This window comes from Haplochromis burtoni, unplaced genomic scaffold (genome assembly GCF_018398535.1).
Source record: "Haplochromis burtoni strain Fernald_Lab_line unplaced genomic scaffold, NCSU_Asbu1 Contig_12, whole genome shotgun sequence".
NCBI lineage: Eukaryota > Metazoa > Chordata > Actinopteri > Cichliformes > Cichlidae > Haplochromis > Haplochromis burtoni.
In genome coordinates, this window is record NW_024582373.1 from 840,901 (window position 1) to 862,566 (window position 21,666).

At 41.5% G+C, this 21,666-nt stretch overlaps 2 protein-coding genes across 3 annotated transcripts in view; one reads left to right on the forward strand and one right to left on the reverse strand.

Annotated features, from left to right (window-relative positions):
* Nucleotides 1-1,242: 1,242 nt before the first annotated feature.
* On the forward strand, nt 1,243-19,243 carry dido1 (death inducer-obliterator 1). Of its 2 annotated transcripts, none has more exons than XM_005915333.2 (15): nt 1,243-2,216; nt 2,463-3,543; nt 3,701-4,127; nt 5,009-5,380; nt 7,802-8,021; nt 10,785-11,361; nt 11,486-11,645; nt 11,782-11,898; nt 12,049-12,210; nt 12,466-12,628; nt 12,729-13,230; nt 13,479-13,626; nt 13,938-14,027; nt 14,118-14,313; nt 15,233-19,243. In XM_005915333.2, exons 1-15 carry the CDS (start codon nt 2,135-2,137, stop codon nt 18,664-18,666), a joined length of 7,731 nt encoding a protein of 2,576 aa, XP_005915395.1. In that variant the 5' UTR covers nt 1,243-2,134; the 3' UTR covers nt 18,667-19,243. The 2 variants fall into 2 exon arrangements, with proteins under 2 accessions (XP_005915395.1, XP_005915397.1); XM_005915335.2 differs by having other exon boundaries at nt 12,049-12,162.
* A 93-nt stretch (nt 19,244-19,336) lies between these two features.
* Nucleotides 19,337-21,666, reverse strand: part of LOC102297743 (opioid growth factor receptor-like protein 1) — an 18,174-nt gene continuing 15,844 nt past the window's right edge. The window contains exon 10 of the mRNA XM_042214841.1: nt 19,337-20,844. Within this exon, the coding sequence (XP_042070775.1) occupies nt 20,840-20,844 (5 nt within the window). The 3' untranslated portion in view covers nt 19,337-20,839. The remainder of the gene's footprint in view (nt 20,845-21,666) is intronic.

The window sequence follows — 21,666 nt, forward strand, 5'->3', positions numbered from 1 at the left end:
TCGCTGTGGCCAACAGCGCTAGCTAAGCTTACTGGCTACAAGTGCACGTTTTGCAACACGCAGTTTCGCATTGTGAAACAAAACAAAAACTACTAGAATAACCTAATAATACAAATGTAGTTTCAGTGTTATAGAAAGGGTTGCGTACCGTTTCCCACTGAATATTTCTTCGCCGCTTGTGGCACCCCGTTTGTAGTTTACATGAGCTAATGGTAAATAGCTAAGCGGTTGGCGGAATGTTGAATGTTTTGCGGCCGTCACTGGAGATGTAGGAGTGAAGAACGGGTCTGCTCTTATAGTATGCGGATTTTCCAATATCGTTTTGCTAGCTTGATTGTCTGCACATTGGGGGGGGGGGTTGTTCTGTTTTTAAATAGTATCATGTGACAGTGTGGTGTGCCGTATTGCAATGAAGAAATTAGATTATATCATGCGTCCTAAGGCCGTGTGCAGTCTACCTTTTAAATGTCGCGCAGCAAGTACTGGACACGAGTATGTCTCTTCCGATGACTGCCGTCAGGCAGCATCCTGATGTAAACCTTTAGCAAATGTGTTAAAGTTGTTGTTTTTTTTTTCTGTATAAGTATATACACAATATTATATAATATGAAATTTTATTTTCGTCATGGCCCCTCCCACCTTCCTCGGTTATAGCGGTCCTCCCATTCACGTGGCGAGTTGTCGTGACCACAGACATACCATTGGACAAAATCCCGTTCAATCACACTCGCAGTCTTTGGGTGGATACCCCCCTCCAATCCATCGATGGCGGTGCAGTATGCAAGGCTTTATAAAAACGCTAATTTCAGGAAACTCAGGCGTCCATTGCGTAAGAATATTCATGCTAGAAGGCTTTACACAATTGCCAAAGGTTTCTGACTTGGTCTAACTTGTCTGAAAATGGCAAACTTGAACTTGCGTATTTGTAAAGTGATGGGTTGGCCTACTTATGCTTTCAGATTAGATTATTTCATCCATTTGCCCATGCTCTTAAAATGCAGCAGTCACTTTTTAAAAATATAAAAATATAATTTAAAAATTATAATTTGTTATTTTTGTCATCATACCATTGTGCTGCATGTCTGTTTTCTGTGAAGCCTGAAATAAATGTGTCCTAACTTGTGCTTCCTTGTGTCTTTCAGGTTCTCTAACCTCATACCAATTCTGATGATTTGGGATTTATGGGAAGCTTTTTTGTTTGAAGAACTGCTTTGTTAGACATCTGCTGAACTGCAGGTATGGATATTGGTTTTCCCTGTCATTATTTCTCCTTAAATTAGAACAGCAGTTCTGGATTTAGAGAATATAAAGGAAACATCATCTTAATTATTTTAACTCAAACTGCCAAGAAGAACAGAAAAACAAAACTGGAATTTTATCAGACCACCAGGAACTTTGTCTAGGCTTGTGAATAGCTATAGTTAATTATGAGTGTTAAGTCTAAGATTATAAAGTGTTGTCATATTCTTAAAGTCATAATTTATTAACCTTTAGTTAAAGTGTATTTGAAAGTAAAGTATGTGGTTACGGTTTAAAAAAAAAAAAAAGGTTATTTCAACCTTGGCAACATTAGAGTTTTAGAGGATGTGCATCACTGCCTTTAAACAGCGGGATGGTTACTGATTTTTATTTATTTTTTGTAGTATTTTGTGGTTTTGCCCTTTAAAAAAGTGTTTGTGATTTTTGTCTGTATTAAATATGGCATAACAGTACTGGAAAGATCGCAAAGCACAGACTCTGTAGAATGATTCTCTTTATCCTGTTTGCCTAAATGATATTAAGATGTTTGTGCTATCGTGCCCATTTCCATGGGTGCTGTACATGGTGCTCTACACCCACAGGGTTCCCTATGCATGATAGCATTAGTGTCATAACATACCCTCTGAAGAGCTGCACTGAAAAAAAAGAAGGAAAAATATTTTTTTAGTATTATTATTTGCGAGTGTAAGTACAAAAGAATATAACAAGTATGTCTAAGAATGATGACGGTATTAAGCATTCTTAGTGCTACCTTAAAGCTGGCACCCCTCAGTAATTTTCATTTTGTAAAGTGAAAAGAGTGACTCATAGTCGGTCTCTTGTTCTTTTCTCTGAACTGTAGACGTTAATTTTGAAAATAGTGACTCCATCATCTATGGATGGGAATGTGAGCCCTGAGCTCTCTCTAGCCCCTGAGCCAGAGCAGAGCTGGGACCGCATGGATAGCTGCTCTCAAGGTATCTTGAATGAGCTTTTTTTTTTCCCCCCCTTCACAATGCCTTGTCTTAAAAAGTAAAAGTGGGTACAATTATGGTGTCAGGGACTTTTATTTTAAATGTGGTTAGACATACGGTAAGTATGGGCAATATAAGAATTGAGCAGTAATTTTTGTGTTTTGGTTTGTTTTGCCTTACATGCTTGCAAAACATTCTCCCTTTCTTCCAATGTTATGCTGATTTGATATCAATAATGGTTGTTCACAGGCGTTGGAGAAGGACGTAGTGAGAAGGAGGAACAGTTTCACCTTGAAAGTGAGAATGTGCCAAAACAGTTGGTAGGGGAGCAAGATAAATCTTCAAAGGCCAAGAGTGAGCTAAAGAAGACTTGGGGTTTCCGTCGGTCCACCATTGCAAAGAGAGAGATGCCAGTGGAAGCGGTAACCGACAGCCCTGAAACCCGCTGTCCTGTGCGCCGTAGTGGCCGACAGCCTAAACGTACTGACAAACTAGAGGAATTCCTCTTGAATGCCAAAAGAGCGTCAAGAAAGAGCGCACCTCCCAGTGTGGAAAGTGGAGATCCTCCTTCACAAACCCCAACTGATGCAGAGACGGCCTCAGAGGCCAGCTTTGATGGTAATGCTGATTCCAAGGCCGTTGAGGAAAAAGCAGAGACTCCTGAGAGAAGGACAAGGAGTGGTGCAAGGAAGCAGACTCAAAAGAAAGGTCGAGGTAGTGGCAGACAGACCCGAGGTGGTGGAGCGACGGTGAAAGATGAGGGAAGCTCTGAGAATGAAGAAGACAGTAAAGATGCTGTCAAGAATACACAGGATGACAGTGAGGAGAAAAAAGAAGAAAAGAGTGATCCCACTTCTGAAGCTGTAGGGAGTGTCAGTGCAGCACAGACTCAGCCAGAGGAGGACTCTGAGAAGAAGGAGTTTGCTGAGGAGAAGAATGACGATAAAAATGATGAACTTGAGAAAACTGGCGAGGATGAGGCAGACAAGGCTGCAGCAGTGCAGGGAAAACGTGGACCAATACGGACATATGTTAATAAAAAGAAGGCAGCTAATCAGAACATTACACCTGTTAAAGCTTCTGACAACAAGAACAATGCTCTTGTAAAGAAGGAAGCAAAGCCTAAAGCTACCCAGAGTGGTGTAAAAACACGGAAACCCCAGACACAGGAGGAGGAGGAAGAGGGGGAGGAGGAAGAAGAAGAAGATGATGATGAAGATGATGAGGATGAGAATGACTTATCCACATCGTCATCTTCAGTGGAGTCTGATGATGGAGGCTATGACCCCAATGCACTTTACTGCATCTGTCGTCAAAAACATAACAAAAGGTTTGTTTTGGCCTCTCTTTATCCTGTAGTGCATAAACTTGTTTTTGTTTCTCTCTACTGTCTCTTAGTTGCCTTTGTAGGAATCATTTCATACACAAGTAAAAAAATGTTTTAATTACTATTATTTGAGAATGTCTTGATATTCACTGCTCACCAGGTTTATGATCTGCTGTGACCGCTGTGAAGAGTGGTTTCATGGGGACTGTGTGGGAATCACTGAGGCCCGTGGACGGCTGATGGAGAGAAATGGGGAAGACTACATCTGCCCAAACTGCACCGCTAAGAAAAACCAGGTGGTCAGGCCTGCAACTTCTATTCTTTCTACAAATATGGAAATTGGGAAGTCCAAAACTGATTTTGCTTCGCCGACCAATGCTTCCACTACTCCTGTTACCTCGTCTACAAGTGCTGTTAAAGGTAATAATGCCGGAGGGGACTCCAGTCCGTCAGCTGTTCGAGCAGCAGCTTCATCTGCACAAACTACTGGTACTGATGAGAAAGCAACAGAGGACCTGGGTATCAAAGGAAGGATAGAGAAGGCTACTAATCCAACGGGAAAAAAGAAGATAAAAATCTTTCAGCCGGTAGGTCTTTGCAGCTGATATGAACGTAAAAAATGTTTTAGCCTCCAAATTATTTTTTGCACATCTTATTATTAAATATTTAACAGTGGGTTTTAAGTGCGGTCCTTAATTTGATGCTATGCTTAATGACTTAATTTCTCATTTGATGCCATATACCAGTTACATTAACTACTACTGCTTTTTGAGTGCATGAATGTTGGGTTTTTTTAAAGGGAAAATTATGTGCTTTTTATTTTTTTGTCATATACTACCATGGTGCATGCTGTGATTTTTAAAATAATAAGGCCAGTATATGTAGATGTAATATCTGTGTGCTAAAAGTTCAAGCTTCAGACTGCTGTAAATGCTCTGTGTGTGTTTTTTCTACTGTTGGATCTGTCTGATGTCATAAAGAGGGCATATTCTCAGGGTCCGTTGTGGTTTAGTTGCAGGCCCGCCCTTTTCAGACCTTCCATTTACAAATTCCAGCCAGCTAGAAGGGGGAGGGCTGCACCAAGGGTCAATTTAGGATAAATTTTAAATGTTAATATATAAATCACACAAAGCTGCACTAAATCCTAATAGAGCTCAGGAATCAAATATATATAGCTTAATTATGTAGCTGAAAATGAGCACAGTAATCATTATTTTCAAGAATGTCAGTTAGGTTGTAATAATTGGTGGCAGGTAGGGCTCTCTGCCCAGTTTTCTGCTGAGAGATGTAGGTGTTTTTCACATGTAAGTTTACAGATAAAAATTGAAAGCATGGCAAAAAGAAGCCTACCTAAAGCAGCTTGAAGCTCAAAATTAATAAGATGATTCTTAAATTGTTTGAACTGACAATCGTACAGCGAAATGCAGAATATCAGTAGCTGTTAATTTTATTTTGTACTGGCTTGAAGCAGGCAGTACAGCAACCAGCTGAACCAAAGGCAGAGAAGGCCACACCACCTGTTGAGAAGAAGGCAACAGAAGGCACACCAGAAGTCAAAGCCCCACCAGACACAGAACAGAAAGTCGCATCACACGTGGAGGTGAAAACGACCCCAACATTGGCGGTTCCCGAGGACAAGGCTGAGCGAAAGGCTGATGAGGAGTCTTCCCTCTCGAGATGTATTGGACCTGGCTGTGAAAATGATGCCCAACCTGATTCTGTGTACTGTGGAAACGACTGTATCCTGAGACATGCTGCTGCTGCCATGAAGTCCATCACTGATGTCAAAGAGCCCAAGCAAAAGGATAAGGCCAAGGCTCAGAAAAAGTCCACACTAAAGGTAACTTGGATGGCCTAAAATGATGACGTTTGCCTGGTTTTAAAGCAGGAATGTTAATTCCCTTTGACAATTAAAAAGTTATTAGGTAGTCACCAACACTTGAGTCTGTTGTTTCACAGATAGACTGAACTATCTAAACTGAATCACTCCTTATATTTCATAGTCATTCATTGAGTTTTCATCATGTCTTGACACATTTGAGATATTATATCAGCATTGTTTGCTGAAGTTAATATAGTCAGATGTCATTACTGTCTTGTTTGGGAAGAAAAATTCACCAATTTAGTTTCATCATTTGTCTTGGCAATATCAAGTTTCCTTGTTTTTGATTACACTCTGTGCATGTCAGTGTCAGTACACAAGGCATAAATATAATTGAATGGTCTACTCTTAATTCTAATATTTAAACAAATGGGAACTGCTAAACTCTGATTTCAGCATAATTTGTTGTTTAAGTGCTGGCCTAAATAAGCAAACGTATTGGGTCGGCACACAAACCTAGTCTTAAAAGGCTTTTTCCAGTATGAAACGTGCATTTATTTCATGTGAAGTGGCAGAAACATGCATACTACTGGCCAATCGGGGCATAAAATGGATGTATTTGTAATAGTGTAATTTGCAGAAAATGGATCAACACAGACAGTTAATCCATTGTCAGATAGGTGATGCTATCTGATCTTTGAACACTCTTTGAGTTCTCAAAGAGAATAATTCCATTCTACTGTGTCATGACACAAAGAAATGTGCTGCATACAGATTAGGGTTTTTAAGACAACCAGCATGTATTAACTTTACAAGCCAATATAAATGATCCATTATAATTTTCAGTTCATAAAGACTACTGATGTTCCCTCGCCCTGTTGAATATGGGGTGACTTTATGCAGGAACAATGATGAAGCACTGACAGTCATGGCTGTAGTTTGTATACAATATCACAGGTTACATTTTTAATATATTGGGCAAAATCTAAAGACTTAAAAAGTGCAGACTCGTCTGTCTTATAAATGGTCTATATTCTTGTTTGTGCTCTTTTTTTTTTTTTGTGTGTATAGATTAAAATTTGTGGTTACATTTGCTACGTGTGTTTTAGCTCAGTATTAATGTACTTTTTTCTCATTGACAAGAAAAGCAGTCAGTAGTCTCACATATGTTGCTTCTGAAGTGATTGTTTGCAAACTTTGTCTTGTGGGGGAAAAAAACTGGGGGAGAAAGGCCTTCTCCAGGAACTCAAAAGGACTTTCGTATTAAAGCTTCAGCAGCTTGGAGAGGAAGTGAGCAGTGATGCACACTAAAGTGGCTTAACTCAATCCCTGAGTTTAACAACTCCTTCAGACATTGGGTGTCTTTATAAATGTAGGTCTTGTCATGCTAACGTCTTTTAAAACTGGTCCAGAGGTTTAGGAAAGACCATGAACTCACCTGTATAGCAGATTATGTAATCATTTACTTGGTTTTGTGAAGTTTAAATCCATGGTCATAATTTAAACTGGAGAGCATATGCAGGAAGCCTGACAATTTTGGTATGCTAGGCCCAAACACTAATGTTAATGTTCCGGATTTAGATAATTTTCAATTTCAAAAAAAGAAGTTCAGTACACAGTACAATAATCATAGAAATGTGTCCAGGTTTAGACTTGGATACATGCAAAGCAGTGTAAGAGACCTCCAGCTCCAGCATTGGAGTATACAGAAATGTCATTAATGTGTTTTAAATTATTAACTGCACACCATTTGTATGCTTAAAGAGGAGAGTAGACTGAAAAGGCTATTGATTTTGTTTACCAGTTTTGTTTTGTTTGGAGAGAGAAAAATCCGTTCTTAAAACAACACAATTAAACACGTTTTAAACATCTTCATTTGTTGTTAAAGGAACAGTTCACCACCTCCTAAATAAAAGTGATGTGTGTTTCCTGCCCTGTTGTGCTGTTTTTTCCATCTTGATTTTGATGGTATCAGTTGACCAGTTAGAGATTTTGGCCGGGGAAATGGTCTTTATTAGAGTGGAGCGAGATGGTACTTGCCTTATTGTGCTCAGAGTGCCTATAAATGCATTTTTTAAAACTCATCTTGAGTGTCTTTAACACTACAAAATAAATAAATCTACAAACCTTGATCTGAGCAGGTTCATTTGGAACTATTTTCTTTCTACTCTATAAACAAATAAAAAGAAACTTGTAGCTAGCAGTCCCTACAGCTCAGCTAAGGAGGGCTGCCATAGGTGTTTAAAAGCTGCACAGATCACAGTGGGTAGGTGGATGTTTTCTTTGCATAGTCATTTGATTCATGAGTATAGGCATTATGAATAAAAATGCACTGTAGGCCTGGATAAAAAGATTTGAATTTGGTTTTGGGCTGAACTGTCACTTCAAATCAATCTGAGTGGCTAAAACGTCTGAATGTGTTTCTTCTCGTCTATTCAGGGGACCGGTGCCGGTGGGAAGAAGGTGCAGAAGAAGACCCAGGAGGAGTCTGATAGCGAAGACCACAGTCCTGATCCAGATGATGATGACGACGAAGATGAGCATGCTGAGGAACACCCACCTCCGCCAGCCACTGCATCCTGGTCCAGCGACCATAATTACATTGCAGTAACACCAGAAAAGACTACACCCATATCACCAACAGTGTTAAACAAAAAGTGTATGTATCTCTTTGAAGGTCTTGATCTGTTGTTGAAACCATACTGTTGCTCTTCCATTATAAATGTGCTCCTGTCATGCTAACATCCTTTAAAACTGGTCCAAACGTTTGGGAAAGAACATGAACTCATCTGTATAGCAGACTACTTTATCATTTACAAGGTTTTGTGATGTTTAATGTAAGGATTTTGTTGTCTAATGAAAACTTGGCAGCTGTGAACAGGTAAGTGTCCCGTGTGATTTTGGTAAGTATTTCTGATCCAGCAGATAGTTATTTGGAAAGGGGTCCTTCACTCCATTGGTTGCACTCTTTTAAGATTACTTAATTAAGTTGGACAATGTGTTCCTTGGCTCTAGAGGAGCTTTCTGAAGCATGAAACAACTTGCATCGCTCTTATCTTGGCTTTGAATTGGAGCCTTTTAATTTCTTACAGAAAGCCTGTGCTGTAAATCAAAATCATCATTTTGGAAGTTGCAGACATTTACATTGAGGCCGATGTGTTATGGGAAAAATTTTTTTTTTTTTCAGAGCAATGCCTCTGCTGCATTGATTTTAATCCCTTAGTTTCAGGAATGCCTCCCGGGAGTCCCTGGTCTTTTGGAAATGCAGCACTGGTTTGTTGGAGTACCCCTTTTATAGGTTTCCCACATATGTGCCTGCAACCTAAGAGATTATAAAGGCCAGTGTGGTAGAAACAAAAAGGAGGGCAATATCTTAAATTTAGTGATTGATTGATATGATGAATCGTGTGTGTGTGTGTGTTTTCAAATTACCTGATTGGTTTGACCGTACATGTCTCTTCACATCCTGGGTTCATCTCCTCAGCTGTTGGTCTCAAATAAGGCCCTTCCCTCCCATCCTCCAGCAGGTAGGTGTCTGAGCTGTCCCCTGTGATAATGTCAGCCTATGAAGTTGGGTCATATTGAGCTGATTAAAAATCCAACCTTGTGTTTTTTGCCCTTCATTTTATGAGTAATGGGCTATTTTTTTCAAAGTTTTTCATGCATGTTGAATATGATTCATCACTGCTCGTGGGAAACTGGTTTTAAAATAAAAGGTGTTAAACTGATTTTTGGATGCCTCGATTGATTATGTGAGCGTTGTTGGCTTGCCGTAGGATATCCTGACCAGTTAAGCTTAATTAGACATGTGCAACTGTTTAAGTCTACACACACTATGAAGACTTTGAAGCTTGAGAGCCTCTCAGATGGTGAACAGCTGGATATGACAGAACCTCTATCACAAAGACTGGAGCACCTGTGGAGATGCAGTGAAGTTCAGGAATGCTACACCTGAAGATGAAATCTGAAGACCTGGGCTGAGCACAAAGGGCTAAAAGAAGTGCCATCTTGATTTTTTTTTAAACATATTTTTTGCATCTGATTTTAAATGTAATGAGGGAACAATATGAAATGTGGACAGTTTCATTTTCTGTCTGGCTGCCTCTATAAAAAGCCTGGAGAAATAGTGAGGATTTTACCTGATGGGATAGCAAAGAGTAATTGGGTATAAATGCATTCCTAATGTTCAAGAAGTCCATATAGCCACTGATGGTTCTTCAACAGGGGGAAGTTAGAGCTCAGTGATTTGATCATCCATATCCCTTTTGCTGAATGATGATTTTGGCTTGTTTGACAACTTATGATCTATAGAAAAGAGCTGATTTTAGTTGCTCTGGTTGTATATATTGTATCATTGCACAAAGTCATAGTGTAAACATTTGGTGGCTGTATAGTATGTCAAGTTAGCTCAAAGCTAATGCAGTTCTGCCGCACGTTTGAGGTGATGGAAGGACAAACATCTGCACATGACAGTTTGAAAGTGTTTACCAGGTAGCAGATCTATTGGCTTACTGGTTGCCCCCCGCCCCCCATATCAAATTAGGAAATATTCTGTGATATTTATTGCGACTGAAGCTTTTGATCAAATGGATTACTACTGTCTCCACAATTTGAAAGAGGAGAAGAATTTGGCTTTGGTGTTTCTGGGGTCAGAGTTCAACTATCAACTTGATGGTGCATATAGGTGATCTTGTCATATTAACAAATTATATTTACAGTGTTATGGTTAGACTAAATTACATTTTGATATTTAGGGTGTGTGACACCTGTGGCACATGGTTATAACCAGTGGATAACTGGTTGTGGTTGCTTGGAGCTGGTAGTTGTAGATCTTTTTAGACTTAATGCTATTTAGTTCATTCTGCTTGGCTGGCACATGATTTATAGTACTTGAACCTGCTCATCTTCTATGTGAATATATCAAAATGATTGGAGAATAATACTAATTTTGTCGTTGAGGATCATCACTTGCATATTTCTATAATAGTTGGGAAGAAGGTATCGCCCCCAAACCCCTGCCACCCCCTGAAGGACCTGCCCCAACAGCCCGATGTATCTGCTGTCACTACTACAAAATAAAAAGGGACTTCATCTGCTCTGTTGTCAACTTTGTTTGTTTTTTTGTTTTTTTTGACAGTGTTCTCTCTCTCTCTCTCTCTCTCTCTCTCTCTCTCTCTCTCTCTCTCTCTCTCTCTAATGACTTTATGTTAAATATCCTAATATGATTTGCATTTTTACTAGTTTTTTGGGGGATTCAGTTTATTTGAAATACATTTTAAAACTGCTTAACTTCGACTTAGCAATATAGTCTGATTTGTGCAATTGACTGCCTGTAATTTAGCAAAATATGTTGCCACATTGCACATTACAACTGAACATTATCACATATTTTAAAATATTGGATCTTGTTCTTGTTTTCCAGCCCCAACTAAAGAAGAGAAGCACAGTGAGAAGGACCATAAAGAAAAGGAACCAGCCCCAGCTCCTGAGAAATCCTCTTCAGCATCTGCGGCAGCTGGAAAAGGAAACAAGAAGTCCACAGCAACAAAACCAACCAAGGTTTCCCCAAAGGGAAAGAAACCTCCAGTTCAAGCTGCCAGTTCAAAGGGATCCAAGAAGCCTGTAACACCCCCAGCTAAAACTGCAACAAAGTCCAAAAAGGCCGGCCAGCCACCTGTCCACTCCCCATCTCCCTTTCCTTCAGGCCCGATCCACGTCACAGGAGCACTGAGAGTCACCAAGTCTAACTTCACCATTCCCAAGAAGCAACCTCAGCAAAAGGACACTAGTCCCCACAGACAGTCGTCCTCATCCCCTAGAGTCCCATCATCTCCCGTTTCCTCCTCTCCCTCTAGCCACTCTTCATCCTCCAGACCTCCACATTCAGCTGTTTCAGCACCACCTGTTTCAGCACCACCTGTTTCCCCTATGCCGCTTCCACCTAACAACCAGATGAGACAGAACATCCGGCGGTCTTTGACAGACATCCTTTATAAAAGGTGAGTGACCTGCAAGTCCCAGTTTGATTTTTTTTTCCTTCCAAATTCTTTCTTCTTTTGGTTCCAAAAACATTACCCGAGGTCTGCAGATTTAAACATACATTCTTTTGTTCATTTCTACCAGGGTGTGCGACAGTGATGATCTGAAAATGACAGAGAGCGAGGTGGGGCGACTGGCATTTGCTATTGAAAAGGAGATGTTTAACCTCTGTCTTAGCACCGACAGCAAATACAAAAACAAATACAGGTCCCTCATGTTCAATCTGAAGGACCCTAAAAACAAAGTGAGTCAACATTAACATGCATGCTGTTTTCAGTAAAGTACATATCTTGTGTTTATGCAGCTGTGAATGGAAGGACACCAATTATAGCTTGAAAAACGTATTCTCATGTTTGCGCTGTATGGCATTTTTGTCTCAGGGCTTGTTCTACCGAGTGGTGGGAGGTGAGGTCAGTCCCTTTAGACTGGTCAGACTAAGTGCTGAAGAGCTGCTTTCAAAGGAGATATCTGAGTGGAGGAAGCCTGAGGCTCCTGAGGTAAATGGCACTGCCTTTTAATTCAAACATCAGGTGTAGGGCAGCTTAAGACTCATAAATTTTCCTGTTAGGATTTGCAGTTTTGAAAAACCTGTCTGCATAAATTTACACCATTGTAAAGTTTTTTTTTCCCCTTTTCCTTTTCTTTAGCCTCAGTCTCCTAGTGCAAAAGCCCATTCAGGGCAGTCCAAACCAGGCAACAGGCATGATGGTGGCTCCCATAGCGCCGATGTGGAGGATGCTCCACCAACATCTGATGCAGATGTATGTATCTCTGCCACCACTTCATCTTCTCGCATGGCTTCTTCTACAGTAAGTGGTGGCAAGCTGCTGCTCTCACCCTCTTTTTTTCATGCATGAGGTTCTTGGCACACAGTGCAAACTATCAAAGAATGTTCACCAGCTTACAAGTTATCGCCTCCTGTCCTGTCAGTTTCTTTCCTAAGCTTTATCTGCCTCTCACAAAATGCATGGGTGTGTGAACCACTGAGAACTGTAGTTGTTACATGAGTGCCTGTGATTCCAGTTCATCTGAAGTTTGACTGATCTTCTTTGGTATATCCTCAGGATCAGGAGGAATCTGGTTCCACCCCTTCAGCTTCAGCTCAGGCATCTGCTGCTGAGGGGAACAGTGGCAGCAGCATGCCAGACATTTTTAGTAGCATGCTCAAAGACACTACTTCTGAACACAGGGCCCATCTGTTTGACCTCAACTGCAAAATATGTACAGGTAAATAAGAGGCTAAGAAGAAGTGCTATCATTTTTCAGCAGAATTGATTATTATATAGATGATTTATTTCTTTATTTTTTTAATAATCTTGCCTTGTAGGCCAAAAGACAGAAGATGAGCCTGCTGCTAAAAAAGCCAGACTCACCAAGAAGCCTGAAACAAAGCCACCTAGACAAGAGTCATTCTCATCCAGATCAGGGGATGTCTCACCTGTCAGCCAGCCACAGGCCGGCATGGCCACCTACCAAGATCCTTCATTGTACCAACACCCGGCCTCTTCATCCTACCAGTCCACCGTAGAGCCAGCAGTTCCAGAATCACAGCCACAGCTCTATCAGGAGGATGTCACCACGATGGCACCTGTAGCACAGGCCCCTGTACCCGTCTCCTCTGTCAGTATCACCCGCAGGGACCCTCGCATGGCCAGGCACAGCACCGGGGTGAGCGTCACTTATATGGCCCCAGAAAAGCCTGCCAGCAATGCAGCAGACCCACTCCCAGCTCCTGTTACTGCTCCATCGGAGGTTATACCTAAGGCACCACTACCGATGCCCCCTGCGCCGCCTCCTTCAGTCGCTGCGCCCAAACCGTCAAAAACAAGGTGCTACATCTCACCAAAGTTCTTAAAAATACCAGAGAGCTCTCTTTTTAATAAGCTTTAGTATTTTGCACAGATATTTTACGTTTTAGCTAAAAGTATACCAGAGTAAAGTAACAGCAGCTGTAGTGCTGGTGATACTGAGGGACTTTGTTGTTGATGAGCTGCTTTGAGATACTGTTTTGTGTAGTATGTTATAGTAAGAGATTGCATGTAGCCTGTCTAAAAGGAAGATGCTTTTGTTTTTACAGTGGATCTGAGCCGCCTCCTGAGGGGGAAACTGCAATATTTCTCCATGGTCAAGAGAAGATTTGGAAAGGATTTATCAACATGCAGTCAGTAGCAAAGTTTGTAACCAAGGCTTACCTGGTCTCGGGATCATTTGAACACCTGAAAGAGGTACATTTTCTAAAGCAAGAATATTTTCGTTATCATTAATGATTCATAGAAATGACATTTATGGTATTAGTTTTCTTTGTAAATGCCTTATGCTTTTTCTTATTTATTTAAACATTTTGGTCTTCAGTTAGAAGAAAGTAGAATGCAAAAAGGCCCTAAAATGAAAAAGGATAGTCCAAGAATAAAAAATATCTGGTTGTAAAGGAGTATAATAGGTCCACTTTAATATCAGACCCTGTCATGTTTGAATTTCAAACTGTTTGACATACATACAGGCCAAAAAAATAACTGGTTTTGTTGTTGTTGTGCAGGATTTGCCAGACACCATTCATGTTGGAGGTCGGATTTCTCCAACCACAGTTTGGGACTATGTTGGGAAACTAAAAACCTCCCTCTCCAAGGTTTGTTAGTACAAAAACTAACTTGTTAAAAGGCTGTTTTAACTTTAAAGCCTTGCATGAAACTGTACTGTTTTCTTTTTCAAATCACAGGAGCTGTGCCTGATCCGTTTCCATCCAGCCACAGAGGAGGAAGAGGTGGCATACGTCTCTCTTTTCTCTTACTTTAGCAGCAGAAAAAGATTTGGTGTGGTAGCTAACAACAACCGCCGCATCAAAGACCTCTATCTCATCCCCCTGGGCTCAAAGGACCCATTACCCTCCAAACTGTTGCCATTTGACGGGCCAGGTAAGCATGTAAAGAGATAGTTGTATACATCTTTGTGGGTATTTGTGTGTAAATTTGTAAGTATTATTGTTTTTATGGTAAAACTTTCTTTCTATTCCTTGTGTGTTTGGAGTTTGGAGTATGTTAAATCCATTTTTTCCTGAGGTTGGAAAAGAGAGTTGGTTTAATTGATAGGTTTGTACTGTAGAGGGTGCTCACGCTCCTCGTTGATACCCTGTAAATATCTCTGCATGTAACAGTTACTGTGTCTCTTCTGTGTATTTGACTTAATAAAGAAAGTTTGCATCGCAGGTTGTCATGTTAGTCTCAGCTTGTTGTTTCTTCTGAGCTGGATCAGTGAAAACAATATTGGATAGATGTTACCAGTACACTTCTATGAGCTATGTTTTCAGTCACATTACAAATAGGTTTTGCTCATTCTTTCACATGCTGCACCACTGAAACAAAGTCACTGTTTTTTATTGCATTTAGTCTTAAACAACAGCTGAGAAGTTACGGCAACATAAAGTCAGCTGTCCATTTGGGAATCTCAGGGCTATTTTTTTCTGCATATTTTGCAACTATTAGCTGTTAATGATTCTTTTTATATTAAAAGAGTGAAATGAAATGTCAGTGTGGAAATCATTGGCCCTGACTGTAGGGTACTGATGATAACAAAACATCAAAGTTATTATATTCACACAGTTTTATTGGGTGTTGTTTTTTTTGTTTTTGCCACTGTCAGTAGATTATCTGGAAATTCATCATCAGCACATATCACAACTGACAGATAACAGCAAATTTAACAATTAGTCTTCGATGAATTTTGGTTTTATGTCTTATAAAGCCATGCATACTACATTTTGTTTCAGTTTGAACCATGAAAACATTTCTTTAGCTTTGCACGTTCAGCTTATTTTTTGGTCTTTTTATTTCACAGGTCTTGAACCAGCTCGTCCCAACCTGCTCCTTGGCCTGCTGATCTGCCAGAAGGATAGAAAACGTCCTGGTGCTCCGTTAGACAGTGAAGAGAAACGGTCCAAGACTCAAACCAAAGATGCAGAGGAAACCAGCCTTCCAAAGCCACCTCCTGCAGTCAAAGCAGAAAAGAACACACGGCAAAGTCTTGAAATCCCCTTCAGCACAACTCCTCCAGGATCACCTCCATCTAGCTCCTCCGAGGCTTCCACCACCTCTGTTCTGTCCCTGTTATCTTCCATCAAGGCTCCATCCACATCCGCTACCACTGACAAGGACTCAGTTTCTTCATCCAACTCTGTTTCTTCATCCGCAGCAGCTGCCACTCCTCTTGAGACCATTCTCAAGACTCTTTTTGGCAAGAAAAAACATGACTCTGAAGCTTCCAACTCACCGTCTGATCAGGGTGGGGAATTTGCTGCCCCAACAGGTACAATGTTAGATCCTATAGTTCAGAAGTTTGCACAGATTTCTAAAGAAAAAACAGTAGAGGAGGATGAAGATGACCGACCTTATGACCCAGAAGAAGAATATGACCCCAGTAGATCCTACAATGTGCCGAAGAAGCCTATGGAGGTGGTAAGCAAACCTGAAGTCACTAAGCAACCTAAGGTGGAAACAAGTGAAGCTGATGATGTTGCATATGACCCAGAGGATGACTCTATTTTCGAAGAGGTTAAAACTTTAGTTCCAGGTCAAGCTAAGCCTGCAACTGAGTCTGCAGCCGATCCCCAAAAGATTCTTGAGAGCCTTAAACACATTGGTGATCAAGCATTGCAGAAACAAGGAGAACAGCAAATGTCCTCTACAAGCACTCCTATTGCCTCAGTGACACTTGCAAGCACACTCTTAACTCAACCTGCAAAATCTCTTTTGGCCAATTGTCAGTTGCTACAGCTTGGCAAAAAGGTTGAGGAGCTTGTGAAATCTTCATCTGTTGCTCCTTTAATCAATCAGAGGAGAGATCCCAGACAAAGCAGGGATCCTCGCCAGTCTACAGGCAACAGAAAACTGTCTGATGAACCCGAGGACAAAGAGGAGACACCTGCTCCAGTGACCGATCCTGTTCCTCCAGCCTCACAGCCTGAGGTGCAAGAGCTGCAGTTGCCTAAAACAGGCGAACCTGCAGACTCGTCACAAGATTCAGACCCCTCACTGCATCAAGAGGAAGTGAAAAGTGAGGCGCTAGTTTTCATGGAATCAGACAAGGCAGAGGTTTCAATTCCTTTATTAGGCGAAAAGGTGGACCCTGATATGGAAGTCAGCTACACAGATGAGAAAGAAGAGAAAAAAGAGGAAAGCGAGCCAGTTAAGTCTGAAACAAAGATGGACAAGTTCAGTATGTGGCCAAATGCAGCCAGTATTTTAAAAGCTGAGGATTCAGAGTATGAGGAGAATAGCCAAGAGACATCTACAGCAAGCTATTACAGTGAGCCTGCAAAAACATCCAAAATAACTTCGACAATCCCAGTACTCACTCAGAGCACAGCAGCAGCTGACACTCAGTCACATCACATGCTGCATCACATGACAGGGTCAGACTTCGACAGTGAGTACAAACCTCCAGCTGACATTCCTCCACAACCCAACTTCTCCCTTCCCCGTTCCATGCAGGGCCAAAATCTAATAATGAGGCCGCCTCCAGTGCCTGTGCTACCACCCATGCAGGCCATGCAAGGTCCTCCAATGTCAGCCCCCCCTCCTATTCAGGGACCCCCTCCTCCAATCCATGTTCCTCCCCCTGTGCACAGTCATCCCCCAATGCAAGGTGACAGCAGTCAGCAGTATGGCCCACCACCATCTTCATACCCTCCCTATCAAAACCAGTGGTCAAGCACGCAGCCACCACCTCAACAGCCACCACCTGGCCCACCACCTCAGAATATCATGCCACCCAGAGGCCCACCACTACCACCATTCCCTCCAGTAGCCCAGAGGGGCCCACCTCCTCAGATATTTGATCCCTCCATTCCCCCTCAGCACATTGGACAACCAGGTCCCCCTCCAGGACTTCCCCTTCCCCCCACCTTCGATGGACAGAACAGCTTAGCTCCGCCCAGATTCACTAGTCCTCCCCCACCACCTTTTAATTTCCCTGGAAACAGAGGTCCTCCTCTGCCTTTCACCGCTCTGCCACCTGGTCACTTTGATAACAGGCTTCCTCTTCCAAATCTCTTTCCAGGGCATAGGGGTCCCCCACCACCTCAGTATGGTGACCATGGGGCTCAACCAACAATAGTAGACCAGGTTCGAGGATCTGCAGAACAGTATAACAAAGATGCTGTTAATAACCCCAATCAGGGCCCTCCACCAGGTCCAAGCTACCGGGGACCTCCACATAACCAGTATGAGGACAGACGAGGTCAGCCTCCCAGTGGGGAGCACTTCAATCCACAAATCCAGTATGGGGGCTCCAGACCTCCATCTTCACCACCACACCGAGGATTTTTTGATGAGCACAGAGGTCCTCCATCTCAGGAGACCAGACCTCCGCCTTTTGCAGCCTCTGACCGGTACCGCTTTGACAGGTACTCTGATGAGGCTAGACCTGTTCGCCACAGCGGGCCACTGCTGCCAACTCCTCCGGAGGCTCCACTAGGTCCGCCAGACCTACACCGGGACGATCACTGGCGCCGCCATTCTCCTGAAATGAGGAGGAGGAGCAGCACCACCCGTGAGGACTCAGAGCCTCGCAGTGGAGATCGCTTCAGCCGCTTTGAAGGACATAGAGAACTCATTCATGGTTCCTCACAGGCCCCTGATGAGAGGCCGAGGGATCTGTCTGAGGACCGCCGGAGAGAGAAAGAGAGAGATGTCCCTCATGCTGGCAGGCCCTCATGGGACAAGGGGCAGGGAAAGCGGTGGAGCCGAGAAAGAGAGTGGGACAGAGGCAGAGAAAGGGACCGGGATAACGAGCGTAGCCGAGAAAGAGACCGCAGCAGAGGGAGGGAGGGTGAGAGGCACAGGGATGCAGAGGGAGAACGACACAGGGATCAAGATTCAGACAAGAGGCGAGACCGAGATAGGGACAGGGAAAGAGACAGAGACAGAGTTAGGGAATCTGACAGGAAAGACTTGGACCGAGATAGGGGAAGAAACCGTGACAGAGAGCGAGAACGAGAGCGTGAGAGAGACAGGAAGCGGGACCGATCCAGAAGCAGAGAGAGAGACCGTGACAGGGATCGTGGGAAAGATCGGGGTAGAGACAGAGACAGAGATCGAGATAGGGACAGAGAGAGGGAGAGAGAGAGAGAAAAGGAGAGGGACCGTGACAGAGGCAGAGATCGTCGGGAAAGAAGCAGAAGCCGAGATAAGAAAGAAGAGAAAAAGGACAGTAAACACGATACGTCCAAGGACAGTGATAAAACCACAGAAAATAGCAAGAACGTTTCCTAGTCTCTGTTTTATGGACATTACGGTTCCAAGACTTTTACATCTTTAATCACTGTAAAAACAGAAGAGCAGTATTTCATCCGATTTCCACGGTTGTGTTCCTACCAGACAAAAACATTTAAATATGTTTGTATTCTCTTTGTCACCTAAAGGTTTCTAAGTTTGTTTTATTACATTTGAAAAGCAAAAAACTGAATGCAAGCTAAACTGCTTGTGGTACAAGACGTATTAATGTAGGCTGCACAGTCCTATTACATGTACCTTTTTTTTGTCAAAGCATTTTTCTTTTTAGAAAACAATAATGTAACTGATTCACACCATTTGCAATATGTAAATATGAATGTATTTGTGTATATAAGGATGTTTTTAATCATACTTTTCTAAGTAGAGAAAATAAAAGCCATATATCTGAGATGGACAATGTGAAGGCTAAAGATACACTGAGACATAAATGTGTTAATATGTTCAACAGATTTGAAATAAAATGACATCAGCCTTACAGTATACACCACAAAAATGGTTGTTTATGAACTGTCACTTTTTTTTGTTTCAGCTCTACTAATAAACCTGTTTGATGGCATTTGTTTTGGATGTAAACAGTTTTTCTTTCAAATATAAATGAAACGATTATTCATCTTAAAAGTGGTGTGGGTTTTTTTTGTGTTCACACTGTTGTTTTAGCTACACATACTGATTATTAGCTTATTGAGTCAGATGATAAAGTGAGCAGTTTCAGTTGTTAAAGATCAGAAATCAAAGCTTTTCTTTTTCAGTAATAAAACACGTATTAATCTCGATAATTAACTTTCAATTTAGGAGCTTATTTTTTCAGTCCATATAGAACCACCATATAATATTTTGGCCATGGCCTGTACTAACATGAATATATATATATAATTGTGAAGAAAGTCAAGCTTCAGCAACACTGACTACAATACAGAACCTCTTTAATGTTTGACCCATGCTGCAGTAGAAAAACAAAGCAAACAAAAAACCATACATCCACATCTCCTGATGAGGCGCCGACTAGACAGTCCAATAGAAAACTTTTACGCCACCATAAGCCAGATAGATCCACCTGTGGGGGTGGTTAAGTGTTATCCCACCCAGCGTCAAGCAATTTAAAACAGTTTAAAATGAAACTGAAAAATAACCCGAAAGCTTACAAGAAAAAAAAATTCCTTCGAATTGTTTTGGGTTGTTTTTTTTTTTGTTTGTTTTTTTTTTTACATCTGCAAGGAAAATAAAAAGCAATGAAAAAATAATGATATGAGGTGATGAAGGGTAAAAACTTCAAGTACCTGAATGGTTCTAAAACCATAAGGAGGAAAAACAGGCTTAGTGTATCAGCAAGCCTCTTCAAGGCCATTTCAAATTGTAACCTGCATAAACAATATAACATTATCCAACCTTTATGCAACCAAAGAAGGTGTGGGGTTTATCACCTGTAAGACAGAGAATGAATTTATATGATACAATATCCATGTAACGTGATATATATTAATGAAACCGACAGTTTCCTTAAAAAACACATAACTGAAGACAGAAATTTAGCTGACCGAAAAAAAAACAGCCAGTAATGTTGCCTGGCATTTCAGTAAAAACATCACATTTCATCCTTTTTTATTACAGACAGAGGTGCTTGAATCTAACTACAGATGGGTTGATGTCAGTTGTCTCAGGAAAAGGAAGGATTGTGGCTTTTCTAGTTTAAAAGTTTATTTCCAGGGGGGCGTGAACAATTTTGTAGTTATGATGTTTAAGTAGTGTTTCATAAATTTTGTCCACATGGTATAGTGGTTTAGACATTCACCTAACATTTAACATCAACCTTCAATACCAGACGGAGACGCATATCCCTCTGAGATTGTGTCAGGAAGGAGAGCAGCATAAAAAAAAATCACTGTTAAGATTCAGAGTCTCCTTCTGTGCTTGGGCATCCCTGACCACAACGTTTTGGATTTTCCTTTGGAACCACACAAACCCATCGTTAGGTTTATAGTTCAAATATGCAAAGCTGATGAATACTGAAGTAAGCAAACATTTCCATAAAGAATCAGGCCTTTTGACTAACTGCACTGTTGAACTAAATCACTGGATCTGCATACACTCCATACACAGTATAATTTATCAGTATTATTCAGCATAAGATGAATAAGCTTTTCATTGTCATCAATCAATCTTCATTATGGCTGAAAGTTTCTTCACCCGACTCATCTGCAGACAGGTTTTCCTCTTCTTGTGCTTGACTGTCAGAAATCACAGTGTCCTCCTGTGACTCCAGAGAGTCAGCGGCCTCTTCCTTTGCTGCCTTGGGCTGCTTGACCACAATTTTTGGATTTTCTTTGGGCACCACACAAACTCATCTTTAGGCTCATAATGCAAATATGCATACTTGATGAGACGTCTGCGCTTTTTCTTATCAAGTACAGCAAACATAAAGTAGCTGAGGACGCTGTCCCTGATGTTTGGAAGTTGTCCGTTGACCAGAGTCTCCTCCAGGAAGAAGCGGACCAGAGGGGCTTGGTAGTGACGGTAACCCAGGTTTCCCAGACACTTCAGGATGCGAGTGATGCGCAGGCTGTTGTGTGTGTGACTGTCAGACAGTGATCAGTCCCAAAATTAGATAATGTATAGCTTTGTCACTTTTACTGCACACAGATTTTTTTAAATTCTGAGGTAGTTTTACCTGTTAAGGTTGTCAAATCTTTCTTCCCAATGCTTTGCTCTCCTGACTTCTCCAGTTTTTTCATCACACAACACGATACCATAAAAGTCCAACATGAGCTTGTACGACTTCAGCAGGTTTTCCTGTGCAAGGCTGTGATTAAGAAAATCCTGAAGGAAAAATCGAACCTCTATCAGTGTATAAGACATGTTTTAATTTTAAATTATAACTTGGTAACTTTCACAGGTTTACCGTAATTTCTTCCTTTGTCAGTGTACTGGCCTCATAGTTCACTCCTGGTTCTTGCAGTGGGAACAACCTTTGAGAGAAAATGT

Bases quoted from the DNA above. Each gene is read 5' to 3' on its own strand.
- dido1 (XM_005915333.2), top strand. From the start codon at position 2,135: ATGGATGGGAATGTGAGCCCTGAGCTCTCTCTAGCCCCTGAGCCAGAG. The intron at 4,128-5,008 runs GTAGGTCTTTGC...ACTGGCTTGAAG, and splicing joins AGATAAAAATCTTTCAGCCG to CAGGCAGTACAGCAACCAGC. The intron at 13,231-13,478 runs GTGCTACATCTC...TTGTTTTTACAG, and splicing joins CCCAAACCGTCAAAAACAAG to TGGATCTGAGCCGCCTCCTG.